The sequence below is a fragment of the Microtus oregoni genome, unplaced genomic scaffold (assembly GCF_018167655.1).
Source record: "Microtus oregoni isolate MIOR12 unplaced genomic scaffold, Mior012 000011F_ref0000422, whole genome shotgun sequence".
Classification (NCBI taxonomy): domain Eukaryota; kingdom Metazoa; phylum Chordata; class Mammalia; order Rodentia; family Cricetidae; genus Microtus; species Microtus oregoni.
Genome location: NW_024543070.1, coordinates 50,996,492 through 51,021,142, shown reverse-complemented (window position 1 = coordinate 51,021,142; position 24,651 = coordinate 50,996,492). Strand labels below are relative to the sequence as shown.

General features: G+C 42.9%; 2 protein-coding genes across 10 annotated transcripts in view; one reads left to right on the top strand and one right to left on the bottom strand.

Annotated features, from left to right (window-relative positions):
• Positions 1-20,928, top strand: part of Nsd1 (nuclear receptor binding SET domain protein 1) — a 107,111-nt gene extending 86,183 nt beyond the window's left edge. For 7 of the 8 annotated variants that reach the window (XM_041660029.1, XM_041660034.1, XM_041660031.1 and 4 more), the window contains 8 exons: positions 594-799; positions 1,551-1,663; positions 2,333-2,602; positions 4,343-4,459; positions 6,263-6,404; positions 9,425-9,531; positions 12,935-13,139; positions 14,769-20,928. In XM_041660029.1, the coding sequence (XP_041515963.1) occupies positions 594-799; positions 1,551-1,663; positions 2,333-2,602; positions 4,343-4,459; positions 6,263-6,404; positions 9,425-9,531; positions 12,935-13,139; positions 14,769-16,372 (2,764 nt within the window). In that variant the 3' untranslated portion in view covers positions 16,373-20,928. Of the gene's footprint in view, positions 1-593; positions 800-1,550; positions 1,664-2,332; positions 2,603-4,342; positions 4,460-6,262; positions 6,405-9,424; positions 9,532-12,934; positions 13,140-14,597; positions 14,636-14,768 lie in introns of all 8 variants that reach the window. The other variant, XM_041660036.1, reaches the window with a different exon arrangement.
• A 1,569-nt stretch (positions 20,929-22,497) lies between these two features.
• Rab24 (RAB24, member RAS oncogene family) lies at positions 22,498-24,591 on the bottom strand. 2 transcript variants are annotated; one of them, XM_041660603.1, is made up of 8 exons: positions 24,186-24,591; positions 24,038-24,106; positions 23,758-23,836; positions 23,585-23,652; positions 23,404-23,503; positions 23,156-23,206; positions 22,966-23,028; positions 22,498-22,851 (listed from the first exon to the last, which is right to left on the bottom strand). In XM_041660603.1, the coding sequence occupies exons 1-8, from the start codon at positions 24,300-24,302 to the stop codon at positions 22,787-22,789; spliced, it is 612 nt and encodes a 203-aa protein (XP_041516537.1). In that variant the 5' UTR covers positions 24,303-24,591; the 3' UTR covers positions 22,498-22,786. The 2 variants fall into 2 exon arrangements, with proteins under 2 accessions (XP_041516537.1, XP_041516538.1); XM_041660604.1 differs by lacking the exon at positions 24,186-24,591 and having other exon boundaries at positions 23,758-23,918.
• Positions 24,592-24,651: the final 60 nt, after the last annotated feature.

The following is a 24,651-nucleotide window of genomic DNA, read 5'->3' as shown; positions in this document are numbered from 1 at the left end:
ATCTGACAAGGGTGCTGAGAATGGAACAAAGTTCTGTACAGTGGCAGCATGGGCTCTTAGTCACTATGCCAATTCTTCAGTCAGATTTTCATTTCATTGTTGAAGAAAATTATTCAGTGGACATTGTACATATTCATGTATCATAATTTCCTTGAAGCAACGTAACTGTTTCTAAGAAATTATTTATATTTGTGAATGTTTATTTTAGCTTTCTGTGACATTCTACTTGAGGATACAGCTAAATGAACAAAGTGCTTGGTACCCAAGTATGAAGGCTGGTGTTCTGAACCTAGCACCTTCATACATGTATGCAGTCTTAGAGCTTGGGCAGCAAAGATAAGGTTCCTCAGGGTAAACTGGTTAGCTAGGCTAGAAAGCACTAGTGAACTCCAGGTTCACCTCGAGAACCTGCCTCAGTAAACAGAGTGAACAATAACCAGGGAAACATTTGTTTTTCAGTTTGTGCCTGTATACATGTACATACTATGTATACACACATGCAGAAAGACCTACAACAAAACCTTAAGTATGTTATTTTCCCAGTGCTTTTGCAGCCTTGTAGAGGTTTCTTCTCTTATTTGTACCCTTCCCAGGTGGTGGCCAGCTGAGATCTGCCATCCTCGAGCTGTACCCTCTAACATTGATAAAATGAGACATGATGTGGGAGAGTTCCCTGTTCTCTTCTTTGGGTCTAATGACTATCTATGGACTCATCAGGCCCGAGTTTTCCCTTATATGGAAGGAGATGTGAGCAGCAAGGATAAAATGGGAAAAGGAGTGGATGGAACATATAGAAAAGGTAACTTTACCCTTATGATTTTTCAGGCAAGCAGAAATTTCCATAGCTCAGTATCTGCTCTATGTTAAAGTTCATGTAATGGTTCAGGGTGTCTGAAATACTGTGATGCCTGCTTATAATCGTAAGACTCGAGGCTAAGGCAAACGAACCCCAGGATCAAGACTACCCTGATTACATAGTGAGTTCCAGGGTGATTTTTGCTACACAGTGAGGCTGTGTCTCAAAAAGAAAAAAAGAGAAAACAAAAGTGTCTTAGCCACATGCTTGTAATTTCAGTTCTTGGGTTGGGAGCCCAAGTTCAGTGGCCTAGGTCTTATAAGACCATCTCAACAAAACAAAATTGGCTGGAATTATAGATGGAGTTTAAAGGCACAGGGCTTGCCTGGCATCTGTAAAGTCATGGATTGCTCTCCAACACTTAAAACCGTTTTCAAATTTAGGTTCCATGCTGATACACACCTGTAATTTCAGTGGCTTGGAGGACCATAAATTTGAGGCCAGCCTCTGCTACTGAGTAGAAAGACACTGCTTCACCCTCCCTGTCCAAAAAAAGGCAGGGCGTAGGTATGGCTGGCCTCAAACTCACAGAGATCCACCTGCCTCTGCCTCCTAAGTGCTGGGGTTAAAGGCATGCGCCACCACAGCCCAGCAGGACATGGGTTTTCTTCAGCTTAAAGGGGGAGATCGGGTAAAATAAATATACCCAGAGATATATAATTTTTTTTTACGTGATTTTGTTTTATTTTCTCAGCTCTTCAGGAAGCTGCAGCGAGATTTGAAGAGTTAAAGGCCCAAAAAGAGCTAAGACAACTACAGGAAGATCGAAAGAATGACAAGAAGCCACCCCCTTATAAACATATAAAGGTGATTGGGACAAATCTTGGGAGGCTGTGTAGTAGAATAACACTGTATGGCTCCTTTTCCTTTCTTGCTCATGGTAAAAATTTAAAAATTGGAAGTTAAGAGTATAAAAAGAGTACTTTGTTTTTATTTCTAACACAGTTGTGATCGTCAGTTCTCAACTTGTTAGACTTATCAGTAAGCTCCTGGACCTATTGAACCATCTCACTGTCCCTCTTCAGTGTTCTTCCTAAAGTGATTATTTGTATATATTAGCTTATATAACATCATCTTATGCCAGGACCTGGTTTTAAATTCTTTGAGTGTAGCAACTTTTAAATTGATTTTTTTTTCCCTCTAGTGCTATAGGTTTATAAGCAAGTACTCTACCACCAAACTACAGTCTCCCATCCCCACCCCTTTTTAATTTGGTGATGGTGTTCCATTTGTCTGGGCTCACCTTTAACTTGTGATCTCCTGTCTTAGTCTCTGAAAAAAACAGAATTAAAAGGCATATTCCAATATAGCTGGTTTGAAATTTACATTTAATGTATCAGCTGTGGCTTTATTATTAATATGAATAGTCTCATCTTGATTTCTTCAAATCATGTAAATGTGTCATATAACTTGAAGGATATGTTACTGAATTGCTTTATGTTAATTTATCTGATATGACACAATGTGCTTTTCCAGGTGAACCGACCTATTGGTAGGGTACAGATCTTCACTGCAGACTTGTCAGAAATTCCCCGTTGCAACTGTAAAGCTACTGATGAGAATCCCTGTGGGATAGATTCAGAGTGTATCAACCGGATGCTGCTCTATGAGTGCCATCCCACGGTGTGTCCTGCTGGAGGGCGCTGTCAAAACCAGTGCTTCAGCAAGCGCCAGTATCCAGACGTTGAAATTTTCCGCACATTACAGAGGGGCTGGGGTCTCCGGACAAAAACAGATATTAAAAAGGTAAAGATAAACTAAGAGGTTTTGTTAGGCTTTTATTTTGTTTTTACTGCTTGATATAACTGGTTCTTCTTGATGAATATGAGAATTACTACATAGAGGACACATAGTTAGGAATTATTATAAACTCCAAGGTGTAGAGAGAGGCTTGATAGTGGATGATCTTGTCATCAAAGTCCTTACATTGATCATATTCGCTATATATAACAATATAGGGAGAAATTCATAAGAATGTTATGAGATTCTTTACACTTTATGACAGTTTTAGAGCCAGTAGTAAAGATGGAAGAAGAGGTGGTTACAGTATTTTGTTTGTTTGGTTTTTGTTGTTTTGAGACAGGTTTCTCTGTAGCTTTGGAGCCTGTCCTGGAACTCACTTGGTGTATCAGGCTGGCCTTTGAACTCGGGAAGATCCACCTGTCTTTACCTCCCAAGTGCTGGGATTAAAGGTGTGCACCACTGCTGCCCAGCAGTTATAGTATTTGAATAAAGTATTTAATCAGGAGAAATAGTTTGGGGTTATCAAGAGTGACGAGCTGTGTTGAGCTTTTCACAGTGAAAATGCAGGGAATCTTCAACATGAAATGTGGAGGGCCTCTGCTAACCTCCTTCTTGAAGGCGGTAATGGGTTTATTAACCTTCATTAAGAGGTTTTGTTTTGTTTTTTGCTTGCATGTATGGGACTGGAATTACAGGCAGTTGTGAACTGCCCTGTGGTGGCTGGATATTGAACCCCCGTCCTCTGGAAGAACAGCCAATGCTTTTAGCTGCCCATCTCTCTAGTCTCTTTAATATAATTTTTAGAGCTCTAGAATTTTGAGAAAAGTGTATAGGAAGGAATCCAGACATTTGTCACTTGTTTGGTTGAGTTTTTGGTATTTTGACACAGGGTTTCACTCTGTTGCCCTGACTGTCCTGACATCAAACTCAGAGATCCACCTGCCTGTGTCTCCAGAACACACCACCACACCTGGCTGTTCTTCAACGTTTTAACAGATAATATTATACATTCTGGATAGAAAAATTAATCTTATTTGACAATTTAGTAACAAAGCTTATTTTCATAATTTCTAAAGAATTTTGATGGGGGCTCAGTGGTTAAGAGCACTGGCTGTTCTTTGAAGAGAACCTGGTTCAATTCCCTGCACCCACATGGCAACAAACAGCGGTCTGTAACTCCAGTTCCAGGGAATCCAGAATTCTCAAACAGGCATACATTCAGGGAAAACACCAATGCATTCAATCAATCAATCAATAAAAATTTAAGCATTTAAAATTTTTTGTTGTTGTTGAGGTTTCTAGGAAACACAATGAAGCCATTTACCAAATATTTATCTTGTTTGCCAGGTAGAGATAGGATTAAAGTCTCCCATGTTATTTGTGAAAGATGGTTTAATTACACTATGCAGAGTAGGGTGGACAGTGATGTTAAATGTAGAAGGATGGTAAAAGCAGGGCAAGCTCCAAGACAGAGAATGTAGTTGAAACTGGATTTCAGGCCATCAGACAGGTAACAAAATTGACTTGTTTCTTTACTGTTTCTCAGTCTTCAATTCTGGTGGTTCTTCAGTGAGCTTTTCTGCTAGTGGGAATGAGGAAGTGATTTTTCTTCATTAAGTGATTAAGGCATCATAAATAATAAAATTCACATAGTCTACTTTTGAGAATCATCTATATTATTTTTAAGATATAAATTGCACCAGTGTTGTTTTACCCTTTAGTTATGAGCTGTTTGTGTTGTAGGGTGAGTTTGTGAATGAGTATGTGGGTGAACTGATAGATGAAGAAGAGTGCAGAGCTCGGATCCGTTACGCACAAGAACACGATATCACTAATTTCTATATGCTCACTCTAGATAAAGTAAGTAATATAAAATTGTTTTGTATTTGAAAGTGTATTTGTGATAGACCCAAGTTCTAGACTTTGTCCATATACATGAGCAATTTCTTGATCCTGATTCTAGAGAGGGCTACATTGCTCATTTTTGGCTCTTTACCCATAACCAAAAACAATAAAGCTACTTTTAGTATTTTTTTTTAATGATCCAATATAAGTTGGGGTTTTTTTAACGCTGTAAAAATATATAAAAAGATCACAAGAGTTAATAATCTTTTATCCCTTAATTGTATAAACTTGACTAATTTGTTCATGTTGTGTTGTTACGATCATATAACTCAGTGGTTCTCAACACTCCTAGTGCTGCAACGCTTTAATACAGTTCCTCATGTTGTGGTGACTCCAATCACCAGTAATTTTGCTACTGTTATGCATTGTAATGTAAATATCTGTATTTTCTGGTGATATTTTTGGGGTCATGACCCATAGGTGTATGTAAATTAAAAAACTCAAGATATCAAGTATTTCAGTTTTTTTTTTTTATTTGGGGGTCATTGGATTATATTTCAGAAGAAACTTCCCATCGTGTCTGTTTCTTTTATCTGCAATTCTTTGTGCTTGGAAATTAGATTCCAGTACATTTCTTTCCCTGTACTATGGTTTTGGAGTTCTCCCTTTGCTAATATGAGAATTGAACCATGAAACCTATGCACAGTAGTCAAACATTGTACAACTGAAGTATGTCTTTAGCCTATTTTACTTTGGTTGATTTATGTTGTGTCATTTTGGTTTTTTATTTATGCTTTGTTATTACATGTTAGTTATATTAGCTTATTACAGTTGAATTTGAATCAGAATCTTACTAAGTTTCCTTGGCAAGCCTAGAAGTTGCACTGTCCTGCCTCCAGTGAGCCATCTCTCCAGCCCCTACCCTACCATTCTCAGTACTTGGGATTACATTGACCCTCATGCTTAGACTGACAGCTCTTTTCCTGGCATCTACCTTTGTAAATACTTCTTCAGTTGTGTTTGTGTGTTTGTGAGTCTTTATTGACAGACATTCTGATTATGATTACTTTGGGTAAGGAATTGGATTAAGTAGTTAAATTTCAATAAATGATTTCTAATGTGCCTCTCATCTGTAAACTTCCTGATTAGAAAATGTAATAAGCTGCTGCTTCTCTGGGGCAGTGGTTCATAAACTTCAGTGTAGACCAGAATCCCATAGGCAGGCTTGTCATAACAACACATTGCTAAACCTGCATAGAGTTTCCTCTTTAGTATATTTGAAGCAAAGCCTTCCAAGTGGAGTTGGTGGTGATACTGGTCCATATGTGACTTACATAGAACTCCTGCTCTGAGAAACTTTGATTTTAAAAGCATTCACTTCTGTTGACGGGTTTCTGTCCCACCTGGTCCGGCACCTTTCAGTTCTAAAGAAACACACAGAGGTCTACATTAATCCTAAACTGGTTGGCCTGTTAGCTCAGGCTTCTTATCAACTATCACATCCTATATTAACCCCTAATTCTTGTCTGTATCAGCCACGTAGCTTGGTACCTTTTATCAGCAAGGCATTCTCATTTTGCTTTGCCTGTACCTGACTTCTTCTGTGACAACTACAGACTGAGCCTTTTCTCTTTCCAGAATTCTCCTGTTCTGGTTGCCCTGTCTATATTCTACCTGGGTACTGGTCAAGCAGTATTTTATTAAAATAATACAAGACCATTGTCCAGTAGCACATTTCATCTTATTAGAGAGAATAGTTAGTTTTCTACATAGTAGAGTCTCAGGAAATCTAACAGGTCGCTTTTCTTGAAATTCTAGGATCGAATTATTGATGCTGGACCGAAAGGAAACTATGCTCGGTTCATGAACCACTGCTGCCAGCCTAACTGCGAAACACAGAAGTGGTCTGTGAACGGGGACACGCGTGTTGGTCTTTTTGCTTTGAGTGACATTAAAGCAGGTAAGGTCAATAAAGACTCGGGAGCTAAGGCCTGAGTTTCAAGTTCTTTATTTACCATCTAAAAATCTTCTTTGCCATCTAAAAATCTTCTTTGTCGCCGGGCGACGGTGGCGCACGCCTTTAATCCCAGCACTCGGGAGGCAGAGGCAGGCAGATCTCTGTGAGTTCGAGACCAGCCTGGTCTACAGAGCTAGTTCCAGGACAGGCTCCAAAGCCACAGAGTGTGGGTGAGTGCTGTCTTGGGGCCTCCCTGCATTGTGGCTCATTTATGCTAGCCATTTTCTACTGCACTGTGCTGCACCACTGCCCTCTAGATGAAAATACGATAAGTGGCATCACTTACTATTATTGGACCAATAATTCTATAGGGAGTGTGAGGTAGGAGCCACGGCCTTGCTGTTAACCCTGGTTGGTTTTGGTTTGTGTGGGGTTGTTTGTTTTGTTTTGTTTCTAGCCTCTCAGTGATGTAAATACAGATGATTCTTAATCCTGCAGCATGTGTATTAACTATAAGTCACTTGGCTTTATATTCTGTCCAGCTAAAGAAAGAATTAATGATTTCCAGCATCTATCTAATGAAAATCTTTCTTGGTCTCACTGTTAGAATGTATATCAGGGCAGATAAGATGGTTAAGTAGGTAAAAGCTTGCTGACCAAGCCTGATTACCTGAGTTGGATTCCTGGAACCATGTAGTGTGGATGGAGAAAACCAATTCAATTCACAAGTTATCCGCTGACCACCACACATGCACTCCTATATACATACATACACGTAGAGACTTGTACATATGTGTACAGACAAAACAAATGTTAGAAATTTTTTAATTAAAAAAAGTATTGGGGCTGATGAGCGATGTCTCAGTGGTTAAGAGCACTGACTGCTCTTCTGGAGGACCCGGGTTTAATTCACAGCATCCACATGGCAGCTCACAACTGTCTGTATTTTCAAGTTCTGACATCCTCACACAGACATACATGCAAGCAAAACACCAATATACATAAAATAAAAAAAAATAGACCATCAGTCTGCAATTGTTAATATTCCTAAAATGTGATCGATGTTGTTAGCTGTGAAATTACTAAGAATACGTGTATTTGTCTTCATAAAACATTCTCATATCTGTTAGGCCAACCTACTTTTGAGTTTAAGTGTTTGTGGTTTTTTTAAATATTTATTTGTTTATTATGTATATAGTATTCTATCTGAGTGTGTGCCTGCAGGCCAGAAGAGGGCACCAGACCTCATTACAGATGGTTGTGAGCCACCATGTGGTTGCTGGGAATTGAACTCAGGACCTTTGGAAGAGCAGGCAATGCTCTTAACCAGTGATCCATCTCTCCAGCCCAGTGTTTGTGTTTTATTACCTTTCGGTCTGATTCACTGAAGTCAAGTCTGACTCATTTATTATTTTATTGGGATTTGTTATTGTTTGAGACAGGAGCTAACTCAGCCTTTTAACCTCTGGGATTATAGGTATATGCTACCTTACCCAGCTCAGGAAGAGTATATTTTTGTGCCTTAATTTGCTACAATTTTGTTTTATTTTTTGTTTTTGTTAGTTTTTTACTTGAGGGAACGGTTTGCTAGGGATTAATCTAGGGTTTTGCACATACTAGGCAAGCAAGCTATGCCCCTAGTCCTGTATACTGGTCTTTAAACTTTATATACTGCTGTGGGTATTGTGGTGTATTCTTTGAATAGATGTATGATATTTCTCCATTATAGCGTAGGGTATTTGGCCTGCTATGGTAGCACATGCTTATAATCTCAGCATCCAGACGTGAATACAGGAAGACTAGGAGTGCCTCAGCTGTACTTTTGAGTCTTGCCTGGTCTCTATGAATGAGTAAAGCTACTCTTAAGTTCAGATCCCCTAACAGTTATGTCATAACTAGTGTGGATCGCCCATTTGCAATCTTGCTTTCCTCGAAGTATTACTTTTGCAGTGAAATGCTTCTTCCCCTGAATGCTGCCAGATAGGTTTATTCTCAGGGACACATACCTGACAAGGTTTCTTCTTCAAATTTGCATTCCTTATGTAGGTATACTGATGAAAGTGTGTGTGTGTGTGTGTGTGTGTGTGTGTGTGTGTGTTATTTTTGATGGGGGGACACACATACTAAGCATGTAGAAATCAGAAACTATCAGGTGCTGGTCTCTGCCTTACCTTGTTTTGAGACAGGATTTCTTTGATGGCTCTCTGTTGCTTATAATGAGCTTGATGACCCTTGAGCTTCTGGATATTGTCCCGTCTCCACCCAAATATTCGGCTTTCATGTGGATTCTTAGAACTCAAATTCAGTTCTTATGCTTACAGGTCCAGTGCTGTTGTGTTTTGTTAAGGTGGAGTCTCACTCTGTGAGTGCTAGTTTGGTACTCACTATACAGTGATCTTCCTGCCTCTGCCTTTGAGTGCTGGGATTACAATATGTGCCAGCATCCTACCATCAAGTTCTCAAGTTAATTTTATTAGTGAGTTTAGTGTATTTTGAATCTAAATAGTTGAAAAACAGATGGAAAAATAAGGGAAGTAATACTTTAAAGATAAAAGTTATTTTAAATATCACTTAACTGCTTTAATTGATGTTACATACTGTCTATAGTGGTGCACGCCTTTAATCCCAGCATTTGGGAGGCAGAGGTGGTAGGTAGATCTCAGTAAGTTCGAGGCCAGCTGGTTTAGAATGAGTTCTAAGATAGCCAGTGCTGTTACACAACAGGGAAACCCTGTCTCAGAAAACCAACAAAATAAAATAAATTCTGTCACATTAGCTAATGAATAACACAGATTTAAAATTTTATTCTCTTAAAATTACTCTCATCCTGGTGTGGTAGTGCACGCCTTTAATCCTAGCAGAGGCAAGAAGATCTCTGAGTTCATGACAGCCTGGACTACACAGAGACCCTTTTTGAACAAAAAATAAAAATAAAATAAAATTATTTTATTAGACATTATTATCACTTATAATTAAGAAATAATAAAACTGTATATGTTAATATTTTTGTGATCTTTATGCAGGCACTGAACTTACCTTCAATTACAACCTAGAATGTCTTGGGAATGGAAAAACTGTCTGCAAATGTGGAGCCCCAAACTGCAGTGGCTTCCTGGGTGTGCGGCCAAAGGTACCAATTTCAACACTTTTCTATTAGCAACAATGGTGTGTCTCTCCTGTAGCATTGTTAGGTGCAGTGCTAGGGATGAGTCTTCATTTCAAGAAGCTTTGCTTTGAAATAATGGGATTGATTATCAGTAGTGCCACTAACAGTTTACTGAGCAGTCTCATGATCTAGTTGATGTTGCTGTAGTATTTTGACTTACAAGTATTTTTCTAATTCCCCCCAACCAAAAAAAAAAAAAAGTCTACTGAATTAAAACAATGAAATAGGTTACTTTGGTCTCTGCTCACCCCATACCTCCCATACCTTCTAGGAAGCTACTTAGATTTCCCTGAGTATGTAGTTGTCTTCTTTTTGCTTTCTACAGGTATTAGCAAAATTTACTACACTATAATACCATACATAAAAATAGAATTCTAGACTGATGATGTAGCTCTGTGGTAGAATGCTTTCTGGCCCATGCTGAGCCATGGGTTTACCACCAAAAAATATAGAGATTAACAAAATATAAATATTATTTTATCTTCCTGTGCTTATTTATGTACATTTAACTGAGTTACAATGCTGTAATTGTTAAAGAGATTTGTCTTTTATGTTATGTGTATGGACGTTTTGCCTGTATAGATGGGTTTTTTTGTTTTTTTTTGTTTTATTTTTTTAAAGATTTCTTTATTACGCATACAACTTTCTGCCTCCATTTATACCCACACGCTAGAGGATGGCGCCAGATGTCTTTACAGATGGTTTGGAGCCACCATGTGGTTGCTAGGAATTGAACTCAGGACCTCTGGAAGAGCAGATAGTGCTCTTAACCACTGAGCCATCTCTCCAGCCCCTGTATAGATGTTTATATCACATGCATTTAATACTCAGACCACCAAAGGTCATTGGAGCCCCTCCCTAGAAAGTAGAACTAGAAATGGTTGTGAATCTCCTTGTGGCCATTTGGAATCAAACCCAAGTTGTCTGTAAGAATTGCCAGTGCTGATCTTCAGTGCCGCCTGCCCTCTTTCTCTTTTTGTTTTTTTGTTTGTTTCTGTTTTTTTTGAGACAGGGTTTCTCTGTAGCTTTGGAACTAGCTCTTGTATACCAGGCTGGCCTCGAACAACAGAGATACACCTGTCTCTGCCTCCCAAGTGCTGGGATTAAAGGTGTGCGCCACTACCGCCCGGCAAAATTTTTATTTATTTATGTGTGCTCTGTATGCCAGAGAGGGCATCAGATCCTATTAAAGATGGTTGTAACCACCATGTGGGTGCTGGGAATTGAACTCAGGGCTTTTGGAAGAGCAGCCAGTGCTCTTAACCACTGAGCCACCTTTCCAGCCCCATCTTTCTTTTTTAGAAGAGACTTTCACTGTCTTTTCCAGCATAGCCTTAAACTTGAGTCTGTCTTCTCTTTGTCTGCTACTTACATGCTGGGATTATAGGTATGCAACCCCATCCCTGGCTGCTGTTTTCTGTTAGAGAGTTTTTGTTGTTGTCGTTTGCTTGTTTGTTTGTTCATTTGTTTTTCTCTTAGATTTATTGATCTTGTGTGTGTACATAAAATGTGTGTGTATGAGTGCTATAGGGTGGACAGAGGACTACAACCTACAGGAGTCATTTGTGTGCAGGCTTGGAGACCATTGCCTTTACCTGTGGAGCCATCTCTCAGGACCCTGATGGTTTCCTTTTCGTTTAGTGGAGGGTTTTTTGTTTGTTTTGTTTTTTTGCAACATGATCTCACTATGTAGGGTCTGGCTGTCCTGGAACTCACTATGTAGATTAGACTAACCTCAAACTCAAAAAGATCCACCAGCCTCTGCCTCCCAAATGGTGAGATTAAGGTATGCACTACCATGCCTGGCTGCCAAGCCTAATCATCTCAATTCAGTCTCCAAAGACCTAAAGGTGGAAGTTGGGAACCGAGTCCTTCCAGGTTGTCCTCTGACCTACACACACACACACACACACACACTAAGTGGATGGAGTTAAGATTTTTGGTTTTTTGAGACAGGGTTTCTCTGTGTAGCTTTGGTGGCTGTACTGGAACTCCCTCTGTGTAGCCCAGGGTGGCCTTGAACTCACACAGATCTACCTGCCTCTGCCTCCTGAGTGCTGAGATTAAAGGCACACAACCACTGCCCAGCTTTGACATAAAAATTTTTATGTCAAACAATAAAAAACCAAAATGCTGGGCATGTTCATATGTACCTTTAATCCCTACACTTTTGAGTCAGACGCAGGTGATCTCAGTTTCTCAATCTCTCTCTCTCTGATTATTTATATTAAGGAAGCTTTATTTTCTGTCAGCGCTATCTCCCTAAAACAGGGTTTGAGAGAATATCCCCAAACACAGGAGAAATGTTTTATTTTATAGCCCAGAAATTGTAAGGCTGGAGCTAGCTAGCTTGCTTGCTTCCTTCCTTCCTTCCTTCCTTCCTTTCTTTCTTTTGTTCGCTCGTTCGTTCGTTCTTTCTGGTGTGTTTTTTTGTTTTGGTTTGGTTTTTGGTTTTTTTGTTGTTTTGTTTTTTTGGGGTTTTTTTGGTTATGTAGGAATTTGGCTGATTGAACATCTTATCAGGGTGGTGAATGAAAAAGAATAAGAAAGGCTGTAAGACTGCTCCTACATATGGTGGACAAGGAAGTTTATTATAGATAAAAAGGAGAGCATAGTCAGAAGCAGGAACATCTGGGAGAGGGAAGAGAGGGAAACAGGGTGCAGCAACCAGCAGTCTCAGGGAGTAGATGAAATGGCCTGGTAACCAAAATGGTTAGATTATAATGGGTAGCAGGGCCATCCTGATCAACATAGCAAATATCAGGATAGCTAGGACTACATAAAAGATACCCTGTTTCAAAAACAAAAACAATTTTTTTAATCAAAGAAATGCTAAAATACATAGAGATGGGCCTGTATCACAAGGATAGAGCCAATTGAGAAACATTCCCAACGGTCAAAGCTTGATAATTTTTAAAACACAAGAAAGTTATTATAATATACATTTTAAATCTTATTTAATTTATGTGATGGATGTTTTACTTGAATGTGTGCCTATGCAAGGCTTGCGTGCCTGGTGCCCATAGAGGCCAGCAGAGGGTATCTGATCCCCTGGATTTAGGAGTTAGAGTTGGGTGTGAGCTACAGTGTGGATGATTGAAATCACACCTGAGTCCTTTGGAAGAGCAAAGGACTCTTAACTGCTGAGGAGTCACCTCTTCAGCCCCTGTACTGTTTGGTTTTTAAGATTGCAGTCAAAGCTAACATGAATTGGGCGTGCCTTCCTGTATCTTCACTAGCTTTACAGCAGTCTCTGAGTGTTGTCTTTTCCAGAGGAGAAGCTGGGGTTGAAAGGATAGTTAATCTAGTGAAGAGTACATACCTGAGTTGTTGTCACAGTGTTGACTGATCAATATCTGACCTCCAGAATCAACCCATTGTCACTGAAGAAAAGTCCAGGAAATTCAGGAAGAAGCAACATGGGAAGCGCAGGAGCCAGGGTGAAGTCACAAAGGAGAGAGAGGATGAGTGTTTCAGCTGTGGAGATGCTGGTCAGCTCGTCTCCTGCAAGAAGCCAGGCTGCCCGAAAGTTTACCATGCTGACTGTCTCAATCTGACCAAGCGACCAGCAGGTTGGTGCCAAAGTCCATTCGGAGCACTCCTTGTTCTCTGTCAGAGTTGTCAGGATCTGATGCCACTTGTTTCAGTCTGACAGAGAACACTGTTGTTAAGCACAAGCCCGCTGTGGGATCTGGTTCGTGTTCTTTGGTGATAAAGAAACAACAAAGGCCTAGAGTCCTAGATTATAGGAAAGAAAACAGAAATGTGTTTTATTTACATTATTTCATCTTTCCAGCAACTCATAAAGATTGTTTTCTATCCATATGTGCATGGGGAAAATGCAAATCAAGATTGAGATTCCTTGTTGCTGATAATTCAAAGACAGGTGTTCTGACCCCAAGGCCACTAAATCACCTTTCCTTTCCAAAGGGAGAGTGAGGCATATAGAGACTTTTAGATATTAGGATCAATGAGAGATGGGTCAGCAGCTTTTAACCAGTTTCTCTCAACTCTGCCGGAGTCTCCTACCTTACAATGTAGACTTTTTCTGTGTAGGTGAAGTAGTTGTATTAATTTACACATGAGACAGCTGCTAAGGTAGATGAGGTAATTAGGAATTTGTGTTAGGAAAAGTTAATATCCTTTGGGTAGTGACTGGGTCTTAGGATTGTAGCCATTGGTCAGGCTGGCTATGGTAAGATACAAACAACAGATGCAAATGAAGCTGTTTAAAGAGATGTTAACACAATATGCGGAGTGGAGAGCTCTAGGGTAGAAGTGTGTGAAAATCTAAATTGATTTTCCTTCCCTTTGTGTAGTCCAGGGTCATGATAGAACAGAAAGTCAAGTAGAATAAAGTTAGAGCCTTTGTGTTGAAATGTTAGTACCAGGAAGTAGAAGTAAATCTTTTTCAGAATCACCTTGTTTCATGGCACAGGTCATGATTTTGCTTGTGTTCCATCAGTGAGTTCTAGCATAATTTATTTGGAGATGGGGAACACTTACATGCCTTATGAGGAAGTAGATACAAGGTTAGTTTTAGGTCAGTTTTAGGTCTTTTCCCTTGTTTCTACATGGACAATCCAGATAAAGTTTTTTGCTGGTTTCAAGACTTAGAATTCAGCAAAGGTGAGTCAGCTTCCCTTATTATTTATGTAATGTGTAAATTTACTCTATTTCTGGTGAAAACAAAATAAGCAAGAATGTTAAAAAGCTGGAATGTTCCTCTTTGAGTTGGATTTTTAAAAGCTGTCTAGATCTGGGCATTGTGATATATATATACCTTGAATTGTAAGGCAATCCTGGGCTTACATAGTGAGACCCTGTCTCAAATAATACAAAACAACCAGAATTTGGAGAAAAAAAAATGTGGAAATAGTAATGATTGTTTCTTTTAAGAGGAACTTTGGGGTTTATTTGGTTTCCCCCTGTACAGCTCATGCTAGAAATAGTCTCTTGCTTGTGTTTAGTTGATACTTAGTTACTCAACCTTGATTCTTTGCTGTTATTTTATATATTGTTTTGTGCAGAAGAGGAAGCTGAAATTCTGGGGAAGGAGTAATGGCAGGTGAGTGGCACAAACTCTGAAGATGTGGCAGTTTGAGGAGGCTTTGCAGCCACTGCTGTGGACCAGTCTCAGAGCCGCGGCTCATCTCACATGCATCTATTTTCCCTAAGCTTCTCTTCACTCTTGTTTTCAGGGAAGTGGGAATGTCCTTGGCACCAGTGTGACGTATGTGGGAAGGAAGCAGCCTCCTTTTGTGAGATGTGTCCCAGCTCCTTTTGCAAGCAGCATCGAGAAGGGATGCTTTTCATTTCCAAGCTCGATGGGCGTCTGTCTTGTACTGAACATGATCCCTGTGGGCCCAACCCTCTGGAACCAGGGGAGATCCGTGAGTATGTGCCGCCCCCAGTGCAACTGCCTCCAAGCCCCAGCACTCAACTGACAGAACAGTCATCAGGAATGGCTACTCAGGGACCCAAGATGCCTGATCAGCCACCTACTGATGCCACCCAGAGGCTGCCAGTCTCCAAAAAAGCCCTGACAGGGACTTGTCAGAGGCCACTGCTACCTGAAAGACCTGAGAGAACTGAGTCTAGCTCCCACCTTTTAGATAGGGTTAGAGACCTTGCTGGGTCAGGGACCAAATCCTTGGTATCCAACCAGAGGCCACAGGACAGACCACCTGCTAAAGAAGGACCAAGACCTCAGCCATCTGACAAAGCCTCTTCAATGACCAAGCCAAGCTCCTCACCCTCAGTCAGGTCCCTGCCACTGGAAAGACCTCTGGGAATGATTGACCCAAGGCTGGATAAATCCATAGGTGCTGCCAGCCCAAAGTCCCAGTCAGTGGAGAAATCCCCAGCCCCCACTGGCCTGAGACTTTCACCACCAGACAGACTGTTGACTACCAGCAGTCCCAAACCCCAGATTTCTGATAGGCCTCCAGACAAATCCCATGCCTCTTTGACCCAGAGACTTCCTCCTCCTGAGAAAGTACTATCAGCTGTGGTCCAGTCTCTGGTAGCTAAAGAAAAAGCACTGAGGCCTGTGGACCAGAACACTCAGTCAAAGCACAGACCTGCGCTAGTGATGGATCTCATAGACCTAACTCCTCGCCAAAAGGAGAGGGCTGGATCTCCACATGAAGTCACACCACAGGCTGATGAAAAGACGCCAGTGCTGGAATCAAGCTCGTGGCCATCTAGTAAAGGTCTGGGGCACATGCCACGAACTGTGGAGAAAAGCAGCGTGTCAGAGTCCCTTCCGCCAGCTGGGAAAGCAGCAGCTCCTTCAGAACATCCTTGGCAAGCTGTTAAGTCACTCACCCAGGCCAGACTTCTTTCTCCATCTTCTGCCAAGGCTTTTTTATATGAATCAGCAACTCAAGCCTCAGGAAGAGCTCCTGTAGGAGCTGAGCAGACCCCAGGACTTCCCAGCACAGCACCCAGCCTCATTAAACAGGGAAAGCAGCTATCTAGAGGACTTACTGCCAAGAGTGGGCAGTCCTTCAGGTCTCTTGGGAAGATCCCAGCTTCTCTCCCCAATGAAGAGAAGAAGTTGACAACCACAGAACAGAGTCCCTGGGGCCTGGGAAAAGCCTCACCAGGGGCAGGGCTTTGGCCCATAGTGGCTGGACAAACACTAGCCCAAGCTTGCTGGTCTACTGGGGGCACACAGACATTGGCACAAACTTGTTGGTCCCTTGGAAGAGGGCAAGACCCCAAACCAGAGCAAAATACAATTCAAGCTCTTAACCAGGCTCCTTCTAGTCGCAAATGTGCAGAGTCAGAACAGAAATAATGCAGTAAATATCACATAACCAGGCAAGCTGTCCCCAGGGTGCCGTTGGGGTTGGGGGGGGGGGGAATAATCCTTCTTTCCCTTCTCTTCTTAAACAGAAATATTCCCAACACTTCCACTGTTATTCTTTTCTTATATCCCAACACTCAGAACTCTTGTGGCATTAGCCCATGGGGACTTGTGGTTGTGTGAACCATGTATGGAAATCGTCGGGCCCCAGTCAAGGAGACAGACAGACTTGAGTCTCTTTGCCCTAACTTTTACATATGGTCAACTTAAAATAAAAAGTCCACTCTACAATCAAGCATGGAATTCAATTCCAGTGATCAAGTTGGAAAGTATAGAGGCTCACAAAGCTACTTCCCTGGCCCAGCAGTGCCCCGTTGAGAACACCTGATAAACCTTTAGAAGGATCTGATGCTCATTCAAATCACTGGCAGTTATCTGAGTATTGCTGTATGCTAGGTCAGGAGGCTAGTCATTGTGTAAGACAGAATTACATAAGGCCTGATCCCAATGAGCCTGACTTGCCTGCTTGGGTCCCCAAGCAGATTCAAGGACCTCTGACCAGGAAACAACAGAAAGTACTGCTAGGCCATGGGTTTCCAGGTTTGTTCTCAAATATTTTTGTGTGTATGTATGCGTGTGTGGCCCAGAATGTGTCTGTATTGAACATGTTTCCTAGTTGGACTGTGCATGCATGTGTGTGCCTGCAAAGCTCTTCTCTGTAAATGGAAGGGTGCTACATCAAGGCCAAGGCAAGCTGTTGACTGGGACTTTTACCTGTGTATTGCAGTCTGAAGATTTGTTCTTGGAGGAGCATCAGGTTAGAGGGAGCTGGTTTCTGAGAATGTAGTGTCCCAGAAGTGGACAAAGGAAATTGGCAAGCTTACCTTTCTTTTCTACCAATAATCCTTTTCTAAGAACCTACCCCATCCGCATTTCCTCAAACACTCAGGTGCTTTCAGATTTCAGTCTCGGGCAGTGGACATAGGGAATTTCTGGCAAACTCCTAGCAAGACACACCACCTTCAAGAAGAGTGTCAGATTCTGATGGGAATTTTCTTCCGGTCTCATGCCCTCCTACCTGAAGGGAGGGAACTCTTTCCACCTCCTTGTAAATTGTTGTGCTTTCTGTTACAGAGAGCACATGCCTGGTCACTTAGCTCAATGGCAAGCCAGAACCCTTCCCCAAGACTGGAGAGACGTGGTGTTTGGAGCAGTGTCCAATCTAAGACGACTCCTCGTAACTGCTGATTATCTGTTACTGCTGCCCTGAGCTGGGGCCCAAGGGCTGGGAATCTGTTGGTGCTACCCTGCCCTTCCATTTCCCCAGCTCACAAACTGCCAACAGAAAATGCTGTTTGGCTAGTTCTCTCACACTCACCCTGCCCCTTGTCCTCAGACCATGTGTTTGTTTACCTGTCTGCTTTGCCAACGTAGTATCTTTAGCTAACAAATGGCATCTCCTGGCCAAAACATCTGGCCTTTCTGTCCCAGTTACAGCTTTTATACCCTCAACAGGATTCTGTTTGCCCCAGGTTCCTCCTAAGTTCCTGTTGAGGTTAGCTTCCATCACTTTTCAAAAGGAAAGAGCAGTGGTGGTTACTGAAGCATTTGTACTTTATATAAAAATTGAGAGTAGTGTCTGCTTTTATTTCCCCAAGTCTGTCTCTGGGGTAGAAACCCCTGAACTCAGGCAGAGGGATGAGGCTAGGACAGGGCTGACCCGAGCTTGGGGGCTAGTCCCTGCACCTCTCTGAATTACGCCTGCCTAGTTCTCCCCTTTCCTTCTTTCTTTCCACATCATCAGAGTAAGAAAAGCTCTGTGTTCAAAAGGAAGAGAAAACATAAATCATCTTATTTTCTTTTAAAAAAATTTTTAAACCATGAAGAAAATATTTTTAAAGAAATTCACCCAGGAAATTAAAGTTCACTATATTGCATATTTATCATGTGTGAAGATATAAGTATATAACTGCAGCTAGTAGACCCCTTTCCGGATTTCTTAGGTTGTGTGCGTAGGTTTGCTTGGTGCCAGTCCTGTGCCCTTTGCTCTCCTGTCATCTGTAGTTGTGATCAGAAACAGATGTCTGCACTGCACTGTCAGAGTCTCCGTTCACTATGTTGTGTGTTTGATTACCGTAGCTGTTTCATGAAATAAACTGTGAATTGGGGGGTGGGGGGTGCAGGCTATGTAAAATTTTTAAGTGAAGTTTAGTCTTGACTTAACTTCTCTAAAATAGGTTTCAGTAGTTAATTGGCTTTGACAGCTGTCTAGAAGTGTCTCACAGAACAGGAGGGAGGGATGGGGTCACGATTGGCCACCCGTGTTTGTTGCGATATTTTCATTCACCGCCATTCTTTGGAGCCTTCCTTCCAGACCTGCTGGGAAAACATCTGAACTGTGTACTTGTGGGGTGGAGGGAGTGAGGGGCATGGGTGAGAAACAACCCTTCTAATGACAGGCACGTTTTGTTCAGGGCCACTGAAAGACTCTCAGGTTGTTGAGTTGGAACTAGACATTTGAGCGGAGACCCACAGCTAACAGCATGAGTTGTGTTAAAATAGGGTATTGGTTACTGTCCTTCAGTAACAAGTGCTTAGGGAGCAGGGACTTGAGTGTGATGGTGGGAAGAGGGTGACCTTGCAGTTCTGGGCTGTGTTTGAATCCTGTAATAACCCTTTCTTTGAGAGTGTGAATTGGCAACACAGAAAATCTTACTAGAAACTTCTGATCATTGGACAGGTTGTATTTTGGCATTGGCATTTGGCTAAGTGCTTGAAATTTGAATTGCCAGAGAATCTACCTGTGAGACAGCACCTAGGAAGTTCTTTCCAGGGACAAGCCAAAGGCAGAAATGCTCCTAGGTAGTGGCTATACTTCTTGTTTAGTTAGAGGGAAAAAGGGGTGGAATTGTTGAAATTTGCATTTAAAACTTCATTTTTCTAACTGTTGGAGCCAACCCATTTTAATAGAAGGTAGCCACCATTTACAACCACCCCCCCCAGTATTTTTAGATGTCTGCTTCCCTAAAATTACTGAGTTTGAAATTATTTGCATAACTGTGTCATTTTTTTTAACGAATTCTGCATCTTTGGTATTCATATCCTCTACCCCACACGTACAGTCTGGGCTTGAAGTGCAGTAGTAGTGAGCCTTCGTGGCTCTGCACTGTCAGTTCCCTGAAGCTGAACTTTGAGATTGTATTCCAGTGTTGTTCCACAACTGACAGGAAGGATGTCTAGGTTGTCCATGCAGGGCAATCAGGAGAGCATTCAATCAGATGGGTCTTGCCCCGGCTCCAAAAAAATTAAGTTTTCTAAAACTTGTCAGGACATTGTTATCTTCTTGGGGATGTTGTCATTGAATGAAAAGAGGCCCAGTGTCCTCACTTCCTAGATCAGAGGACAGGAATTTCCTGTTGTTGAGTGATTAATGTTAAAAGTATCCCAAGTCGTTTAGACCTAGGTAGCTTCTGCAGGAGCTTTGATTGGCTATGACCAGTTTGTTTTCAGCTGAGCTTCCTAGGTCAGTGCAGTTCTATAGTGTAAATTGAAATACAAATAATTGCTTTGTACACAAAACAATGTAATGATGGTGCTAATCTCATGGTATAAATAAGCACTGCCAAGGGTTGAGGAAGTGGTGACATGAGAAACCCCAGTTCCCGTTTGGGAAGATAATTTATGTAGGTTCCTTTCAGCTCTATGAGAGATAGGCGGCAGGCAGTGTCACTGATGCCTGCCAACCCAACCCTGGAGTTTTTAGTACGATCCAGAGGTGAAGAGATGATCCCAAATCCAGATGATGGCCACTGAGTTTCTCAGGGCTAGGGTCACCTTTGTCCCATCCTGTCTAGGACAGTTTAGAAGAGAACTATGGGTGTGGGGTATCCACTACCTTCTGCTTCTCTACCTCTTCCCCTCTCGTGGCAGCATCTCAATTGCTTATGAATAAGGGCAATGTCTCTTAAGAACGTTGGGAGAGTTTTATTTAGACAACTACAACCTCACAAGAGATGTTTTCTTACCAACATAAGCAAAACAAAAACTCTTTTGTGGTCTTTACCCTAGAGTAGCCTTCCTGTGACTTAAGAACATAAGACTATGAGGGGCTCCAAGGGTAGCTCTTGGGAGCTTAGCACAGATTGACAGGTAAACACAGGGAGCAGAGTAGAAACCAAGGAGAGTCCTGGTGTTCTCATTCCAGGGTGGACAGAGTAGGTGGTCTCCAGGCTATGGTGGTGCCGCCTTATGTATGTAGGTGAGTGTGAAAGTTGGGTGAGTACAGCACCTAGGAGCTCATGGAAAAGCAGCTTTTTAGGTCTTGGCGAAGAAAGCTGACTAGAAAGCTCTATTTTTTAAATGGGGAAAAGGGTTCAGCCAAGGTCCATCACTGTGTTCTCTCACCCCCCCCCAACAGATTGTCAGCTGGAAGTGAACCTCCTAGTGAAAAAGAGGGGAACCCTGTGCTAGGAGTCCCCATAAACATGTACTGTAATTCTTTGTATATAGAAAAAATTACTGTAAAGTAAAGTTTAACTTTACTCTTATGGCCCTTGCCCTGTGTTTTTATTGTCTCTGGGGAGATGTAGCATAAGACAAAGGACTGACTGGTTTGGGGTAAGAGCTAGAGCCAACCTGAGCTTAAGGCCTTCAAGAACTTCAAGAAAATTGACCTCCCAGATTCCTTCCTTTCCATTGGGAGTTGCAAAATATTTCTGTGTAACCCTTGGCTGTCCTGGAACTCAATCTGCAGACCAGGCTGGCCTTGAACTATACCTCCAAGTGCTGGAAGTAAAGCCACCACCACTCTCACGGGCATTTTGAGGAAGTAAAGAGAAACGAAACCAGGGCACTGGGTTGTTTAGAGACATCCTCACTATGCTGTGCAGTCCAGACTCACCTCAAACTAGTCTGTCTCCTGCCTGGCTGCCCAGTTAGTGCTTAGATGTCAGAAAAATGGTCCCAAAATGCCTTCTGGGCAGGAATAGGACCAGTTGGTATTTCTGAAATCTTCAAAGGCAAAGGGGCCCTGAACTGGCATCACACCCTCACACTTAACTAGAAAGGGCTGCAATACACTTCCTTGTTTAAACAGGAAGCGTTAGCCCTTTTTACATTACCATCTAGGTTTTCAGGGTATTTCTGATCCTGAAAAAATTAGCAGTTGTCTCAATTTTCTTTTTCTCATTTTATTTATTTACTTAGGGTTTTGTGTGTTCTTTTATTGTTTTGTTTTCTTATGGGGGTGGGAATTTTACTGTGTAGCTGTGGTGGCCTGGAACTCAGGCACATCTGCCTCTGCCTTCTGAGTGCTGAGATTAAAGACAAGCCATCACTGTCTTCAAATCCTTTTGGTTTTTTGTGTTTTGTTTTTAGTTTTTTTTTTTTAATGATGTATGTGGGTATTTTCGTTTTATTTTTCAAAACAGGGTTTCTCTGTGTTATTGCTGTCCTGGAACTCAATTTATAGACCAGGCTGGCCTCAAACTCAGATCCACCTGACTGCCTCCCTAGCGCTGGGATTAAAGGTGAGCACCACCACCACCCAGTTTTAAGTCCTCTTTTTAAATTAAAAGCTAAATTGCATCCATAAAGTCTTTTTGACTTGCAGAACTATGGATTGCCTCTTGTTAAATATATTACAGGGCAATCCTGGGAAGCTTAGGACTGAGTCACAGCCCTGAGCCACAGTTCTAGACATGACACAAGAAGTTGAGCTGGCCAAACTAACTTTGAGCCTTTCATCTGTGGGTACAACTTACGTGCTTTCCTTGCTCTAAGAGTTTGTATTCCTCCATCCCAGTCCCTAAGCCTATTTCATCCCCACGAGAGAAAAGAAACTGCTTAATCAGTCAGTGATAAAGTTCTTGACTGGTATGTTAGAAGCCTTGAGGGTTTGCTCTACATGCACATACACACACACACACACACACACACACACACACACACACACACGGAACTGTGCGTGGGGACATAAGAGCCCATTGCTTCTCCATGATTTCGGTGACTCACTATTTGGTTTCCAAATGCTGACAGGAAGTGAGGCCAGTCTGATGGCCCCAAGAACAACTAGGTGTTCTGACACCCAGTGCACAAAACAGGGAAGGGGCTGTGAGTCACAGTGCATCAATTTTATTTACAGTTCAGAAGCTAGTTAAATAATCTGTGGACAGAAGTTCTGTCCAGGACACAAGCCTGGAAGTCAAATCAGCCCTTATCCTTCTTCATGCCCACAATCTGCCCAATACTGCCTCCGTTCCATGGGCCAGCACAGGCAGGTGCCACCTCTGCTGCCAAGGGGACCTGGAGCAGCTCAGACACTTGACCACACCAGCCCAGACAAGAATTGGGTCCAAGCCCTCTGGGGGAATTCATTTAATTCTCCCAGGCCAGATGAGTGGTGGCTCAGTGATGACAGCAGCTGTAGAAGTAAGGGTTTGCCTTCTGGCTCAGGTCCACACCTTTGTCCTCTGTCAAAGAGAGAGGTGGCTGCTCAGCACTATTGTGGTGGTGATCAGGTAGGTCACCAGCAGGACTAGAGTCCACGAGCCTAGAGGACATCTTAATAGGTGGGGAGTACACACCTGTCATCACCTGGAAAGCCGCCACACTGACGTAATCCTCTGCCACTTTCTGGAAGAGCTCGTCTGGCAAGCAAAGGATCAGTGAGGCCCTGGTGCCAGCATCCCTGAGAACTCCCAGTGACCCAGCCCTCTGAACCTTTTTTCCTTCAGTGTCCTGCCTTCTGCTGGCAGGCCCCAAGACAGCACTCACCCACACTCTGGCCTGTCTTGCTGGATGTTTCAAAGAGCTGGGCTTTGATATCTGCAAAGAGAAGTGACTCTTTATCCCTGGGAATCAGGACCTAAATGTAGTTAACAGTTCAGTGTCCTGGATCGCATAGGTTCAAGAAGGCCAGAAAGCAGCCAGGGGTGTCAGTCTGCCGTCCTTGTAATCCACTCAAGCAGGTATCACCCACTCTCTGCCCCCACCCCCACCCTCAAAGGTTTTAGAACATTTACTATCTGCATAATCTTGGACATCGTGGAAGTCTACACGACGGCGCCGCCTGTCTTCCTCCAGCAGGTCACTCTTAGTGCCACACAGGTAAATTTGACAGCCCTGTAGCAGAAGACAAGACTGAGATTATCTCCACAGACCAACATGGTCCCTGTCGCCGATCTGTGGGATCTGGTCACCTACCTCTTCTAAACTGCGCAGCTCCTTCACCCAGAATTTGGCTCTCTCAAAACTGCTGCTGTCAGTGAGGTCTTGGTGTAAGGGTCAGACAGGAGACACAATCAAGGATCAGTGGTTTCCCTCTGTTGTTGGCCTGTAACCCAACCCTTAAAATAGGCCAGAATCCAGCCCCTTACCATAACACACAATGGCAGCTTTGGCGCCCCGATAATAGATTCTGCTCATGGCTTCGTAGCGCTCTGATCCTGCTGTGTCCTGGGGGGTGAAGGTAAGCTCCTTCATAAGTCTTAAGAACAAGGCCTGCGTCTTCCAAACCCCCATTTTTTTTTTAAGATAACTGAATGGGTGTGGGGAAGGAAAAACGACCTCTATAAGGCTCCACTTGGCTAGCTTAAGAGGCAAGATATTAAACCTAGGAAATGGTTTTGCTCAAAACTATATCCCCAAGGGACTTACCCAAATACCCAGAGTCACCGTCCGATCTCCAACGCACATCACCTTGGCCACGAAGGCAGCCCCAATGGTCTGCAACCAGGTAAGAGATAAGAGTCGAATGCAGGCCAGCCCCCTTCTTCCCGGGCCTGGCCCGGTGGGGTGCACTTACGTTCTGATACGGGCCCACCAAGAAGCGGTCGTGCACGTATCGCTCCACCAGGCTTGTCTTGCCCACGTATTCCTTGCCCAGCATAACCACCTTGACGTCCACGCGCTGCCCGCTCATGCTCCCAGGGCCGCCTCACTCACGTCAGGGTCCGCGTGGCCCAGGCAGAGCCCAAGCCTCAGACCCTAACCCCAAGGGCCTCGCTCGTCGCAGGCCCCCGGAGCTTCGGCCGGGGCGCTCCGTCCCTAGCAGAGCCGCGGCGCGGGGACGCGGATAGCGCCCTCCGCCGCGCCGTCGAGCCCTGCACCGCTCACCCGCGCGAACGCTACTGCGACTGAGGCTCCGCCGAGCCGGGTTTACAGACTGAAACCGGGGTCCCCGAAGCTAACTCCAGCCAGCACCTTCGGAATTGGACGCCAGGGGGCGGGACATCCGATCACGTGTGCGAGCGCCGGAAGTGGCCGAACCT